The sequence below is a fragment of the Megalobrama amblycephala genome, linkage group LG14 (genome assembly GCF_018812025.1).
Source record: "Megalobrama amblycephala isolate DHTTF-2021 linkage group LG14, ASM1881202v1, whole genome shotgun sequence".
In the NCBI taxonomy this organism is placed as follows: domain Eukaryota; kingdom Metazoa; phylum Chordata; class Actinopteri; order Cypriniformes; family Xenocyprididae; genus Megalobrama; species Megalobrama amblycephala.
Genome location: NC_063057.1, coordinates 12621825 through 12626726, shown reverse-complemented (window position 1 = coordinate 12626726; position 4902 = coordinate 12621825). Strand labels below are relative to the sequence as shown.

Genomic DNA, 4902 nt, shown 5'->3' with positions numbered 1-4902 from the left:
ATTTTTTTTCAAAATAATGACTGGCGATCTTAATAAAACAGCTGTTGAATTAAAATTGAGGCTGTTATTCACTATATATTTATTTTAATGTCTTTTAATGAGTGCTGTCGATTTATATTTGCAGCAATTAATTTAGCGAAATTGTTTTCTGATAGAGTGTTGTGTTGTGAGAGCGGTCTCCTTTTTATCTTCCGGGTCACGCTGCTCTGATATTTTGAATCGGATTTACACGCAGGTTAAACATCTACATTTGAGTAAAGTTAGACATGACATACGCAGTTACTTTCATTATCGTAAATATGCTTTAAATCAGAAAGATTCTCGCGGTTAAGTAAGTCTGAAGTGTGTTTTTTATAAAATTGCCCGTAAGCTCTTTTAGTATCATATTTTGCTTTATGAGTGTTTGCATGTTGTGATAAATGTTATTTGTTCTTTTTCAGGTATCAGCGATAAAGATGAGTGGAGGTTTGGCGCCCAGCAAAAGCACTGTTTATGTGTCTAACATCCCATTCTCCTTGACAAACAACGATTTGCACAAGGTGCCCTGTTGCATATTAAAATTATATTGACATTAAGTGGATTCATTAATTATATAAGGGAGAGTGGGGTAAGACACTTGAGAGAGAGAGAGAGAGAGAGAGATGTAAAACTAATAGACATAATTATATTTCAGGATCAGCTTTAATTAGAATAAAGCATCTATATCATATACAGACATAGATATAGGACTTAGGGGTAAGCTGTGTCATATTAAAGGGAAAGTTGTATCTTTGGAGAATACCTGAGCAATTTGCACTTTAAATAATATAAGAACAAACTAATATAATTTCCATCATTGAGTTTTCAAAGGTTCTCTAATATATCATGTTGTGGGAAATCCATGAGAATTTTCTTATCAGTGCTCTGTCTGAAGAAGTAATCTAGCCTGATGTTTTTCAGCAAGACATGTGTAATAGTAATTTCCTGCACTCAGATGCTAAGTTTGCTATCATTAGTATTAGTTGAGCAAATTACCCTAGCGCATCTGACACACTTCACAGTTTATGCTGGGCCCTCTCTATATATTATTATGATTAAGTTTCTTAGAATAAGGGATATCTATTCTTCCTGATATTACATTCTTTACTACAAGATTTTTGCATTTAATTTATAAATATCGTTTACTTATTTTCTGCAATTTCCCCACAGTTATGCTCGAAATATGGCAAGGTTGTGAAGTAAGTTTCCTCTGCAATGAATAGATTGTTATACTTCTAATATTATATCTAAGTATAGTTTGATCATAGTCACAATGTCATTTTCTGAAGGGTGACTGTTGTCAAAGATAAGCAGACACGGATGAGTAAGGGAGTGGCGTTTGTGCTGTTCCTTGACAGAGAGTCTGCTCATAATTGTTCCCGCTCACTAAACAACAAACAGGTATGCTGCTTTAATATAACATTAAGACTTACTAAGTGTCTGATTTAAAAAAAAAAAAACACACACACATGGAGCTTGATTGTTCTTTCAGTTGTTTGGGAGAACGGTGAAGGCCAGCATCGCCATTGACAATGGGAGAGCTACAGAATTCATCAGAAAGAGAAACTACACAGACAAATCCAAGTGTTATGAATGTGGGGTAAGTTTTCTGGCCCATTGATATTGTTGAGGTGTTGGTTGTCATGTATCTTTCACAGATCTGTGTCATATTTATCATGGATGGGATAGAACTTCCTATATGAGCAGTTTCACCTGTTTACTAATATGGTTTTAGTGAAATCTTGTACAATTTAAACTTTATGGATGGAGATTTTTTTTTTTGGAAAAAAAAAAAAAAAACACTCTTTTGTCATGTCATTTGTCTCCACTAGGAAGAAGGGCACTTGAGTTATGCCTGTCCCAAAAATTTACTTGGAGAGAGAGAACCCCCACCTAAAAAAGAAAAGAAAAAGAAGAAAAAGGTCCAGCAGCCAGAGGAGGTGTAAGTACTTCCTAATAGCATTAAAGGGTTAGTTCACCCAAAAATTAAAATTTTGTCATTAATGACTCACCCTCATGTCGTTCCAAACCCGTAAGACTTCCGTTCATCTTCGGAACACAGTTTAAGATATTTTAGATTTAGTCCGAGAGCTTTCTGTCCCTCCGTTGAAAATGTATGTATGGTATACTGTCCATGTCCAGAAAGGTAATAAAAACATCATCAAAGTAGTCCATGTGACATCAGTGGGTTAGTTAGAATTTTTTGAAGCATCGAAAATACATTTTGGTCCAAAAATAACAAAAACTACAACATTATCCAGCATTGTCTTCTCTTCCAGTTCTGTTGTCAATCCACATTCACGACTCCGCAGTGACGCATAATTTTAATTTTTGGGTGAACTAACCCATTAATAATTTAAACTCTGTACTTATAATAAGTACCTAGTATGTGTTTAAAGGGTTAGATCACCCCAAAATTGAAATTTCTGGCATTAATTACTCACCCTCATGTTGTTCCAAACCCGTAAGACCTTTGTTCTTCTTCAGAAAACAAATTAAGATATTTTTGATAAAATCCGAGAGCTCTCTGACTCCTCCATAGACAGCAATTTAACTACCACTTTCAAAATCCAGAAAGCTACTAAAGACATCATTAAAACAGTCGACGTGACCGCAGTGGTTGTGCAACCTTAATTTTGTGAATTGTTGAGAATACTTTTTGTGTGCAAAAAAATAACGACTTTATTCAACAAATTCGTCTCTTCCGTCATTCTCCTACGCTGTTTATGTTCAGCGCTTTAGGTTCTACGTCAGAACGTCGGCTCATTATTGGTTGTGCTGTTCACGTGAACAGCGTCGACCAATACTGAACCAGCATTCTGATGTAGATCCTGGAAGCGCTGAATATAAACACCATAGGAGACAAATTTGTTGAATAAAGTTGTTTTTTTTGTTTTGTTTTTGCGCACAAAAAATATTCTCGTCGCTTCATAATATAAAGATTGAACCACTGTAGTCACGTTGTCTATATTAACAATATCTTTTCTACTTTTCTGGACCTTGAAAGTGGTAGTTAAATTACTATCTATGGATGAGTCAGAAATCTCTCAGATTTCATCAAAAATATCTTAATTTGTGTTCTGAAGATGAACGAAGGTCTTGTGGGTGTGGAACGACATGAGGGTGAGTAATTAATGACAGAATTTTCATTTTTGGGTGAACTAACCCTTTAATGCAATTCATCTTTTACATGTGCTTAATTGCAAATAATATAAGAGAAAATAAATATGTTGTTTTTGTCCTTTTTTTTAGAGAACCAGAGGACAGTGAGGAAGAAGGAGAGGATCCAGCATTGGACAGTTTAAGTCAGGCAATTGCTTTCCAGGTCAGTGAATATTATATACTCTACAGTTCAGTTATCATACATCAATATTCACAGTAAAAATGGGCTCAAAGTGAAATATAAATTTGCGCATATCATCATCAGCAAGCACGCATTGAGGAGGAGGAGAAGAGAAGGAAGCAGGTCACAGAGAATGCGTCTCAAGCATCTACATCAGAGGACACCCACAAACCCAGGATCAAAAAGAGCACCTACTTCAGTGATGAGGAGGAGCTCAGTGACTGACTCATTCTTTTATGTGCTCAAAACAGACTGCCTTTTCTCAACTGCTTTTAAGGTCACATATTGATCTAAATTTATAATTTTGTCAAACTATATGAAAGGCAGAGAAAACTTCTGCTTACCTTGATCTGAGATGTTGGTTGTCATTTTATGCTCCTTATTCAGATAAGTACACCTCCAAATATTTGTTAAATAGTATTGTGACTTAAAGATCCTGCAAAAAAACTTCTGTAAAAATGTTGTTGTTTCTTTTAATCTTGTAAATATAGTTTAATTTTGCATATTTCACATTTACATTCTTGTTTTTGTTCCAAGAAGCATGGAAAATAAACCATTTTAAAATAACTTCCTGTCAGCTCTCAGCAGTTATTTGAAAGCTTTAAAAGTATTTTTTCACTTACTGATAAAATTCAAACACACTGGTATTGATAACCAGTTGTTTGACAGTAGTAATTTATGTTATTATAAAGGTTTAAAATAAAAGTGTTTGCATTCTCAGTAAGAAAGACACCAAACATCAAAAATAACAATATATTTGAAATGAATTGCACGATATTACTTCATATCATTAGCAGATGTGAGTGTGTGAAATTCACACATTTCATGAATATGATACATATTAAAAAGTGGAAGATCTTGACCTTTTTGAATATATCTTGAATAATTTAAAGGTACAATATGTAATAATTTTGCCCTCTAGAGGTCGCTAGAAGCCTATTCAAAACAAAGGCGTAGCTTGATGACGCCAAGTTTTAGAGCGGAATCTTGGGACATGTGGTCTCCATCTCAACGGACGGTGCAAAAGAATAGGGATTGGAGTCGGGAAGAAATCGTGTTCATGGATGTGATTATTAACGTTACTGTATGAAGCAGAGCAGGACCACTTGGGTAAAGTTGGTTTTCGCACATTCGGACAACCGTATTCAATAGCCTTGTTAATCACATTACATTGGACATTCAGTGGACATTCACAAGTAAATATTCCATTAAAACAATACTTGCCTATTTTGATCGACTGTGAAAAATGTTTTAAGTTGACAATCGTTGGTTGTCAATATCATGTCGCTGCTTAAAATTCGCAAACATTAATTTATTGCACATTTATTGGAAAGTCTGAATTTATCAGAAGTCCGAATGTGCGAATATAAAACCAACTTTACCGAAGTAGCAGGACTGAGTGTTGTGGGAGCCGAACGAGGCCGCTGGAGCGATTGCGCAACACGCCGCGAGCAGCATAACTTTTATTATGACACAGTTGCTGGCGCTGCTTCCGCTTTTCCGGTCATGAGTATGAGGTAACGCAGCTCTGTTTATCATAT

General features: G+C 35.3%; 1 protein-coding gene across 2 annotated transcripts; it reads left to right on the top strand.

Annotated features, from left to right (window-relative positions):
• Positions 1-135: 135 nt before the first annotated feature.
• zcrb1 (zinc finger CCHC-type and RNA binding motif 1) lies at positions 136-3928 on the top strand. 2 transcript variants are annotated; one of them, XM_048157434.1, is made up of 8 exons: positions 136-235; positions 441-539; positions 1189-1217; positions 1308-1419; positions 1511-1618; positions 1851-1960; positions 3271-3343; positions 3446-3928. In XM_048157434.1, the coding sequence occupies exons 2-8, from the start codon at positions 456-458 to the stop codon at positions 3584-3586; spliced, it is 657 nt and encodes a 218-aa protein (XP_048013391.1). In that variant the 5' UTR covers positions 136-235; positions 441-455; the 3' UTR covers positions 3587-3928. The 2 variants fall into 2 exon arrangements, with proteins under 2 accessions (XP_048013391.1, XP_048013389.1); XM_048157432.1 differs by having other exon boundaries at positions 166-331.
• The last annotated feature ends 974 nt before the right edge of the window (positions 3929-4902 follow it).

Bases quoted from the DNA above. Each gene is read 5' to 3' on its own strand.
- zcrb1 (XM_048157434.1), top strand. From the start codon at position 456: ATGAGTGGAGGTTTGGCGCCCAGCAAAAGCACTGTTTATGTGTCTAAC. The intron at 540-1,188 runs GTGCCCTGTTGC...ATTTCCCCACAG, and splicing joins CAAACAACGATTTGCACAAG to TTATGCTCGAAATATGGCAA. The intron at 3,344-3,445 runs GTCAGTGAATAT...TATCATCATCAG, and splicing joins GTCAGGCAATTGCTTTCCAG to CAAGCACGCATTGAGGAGGA.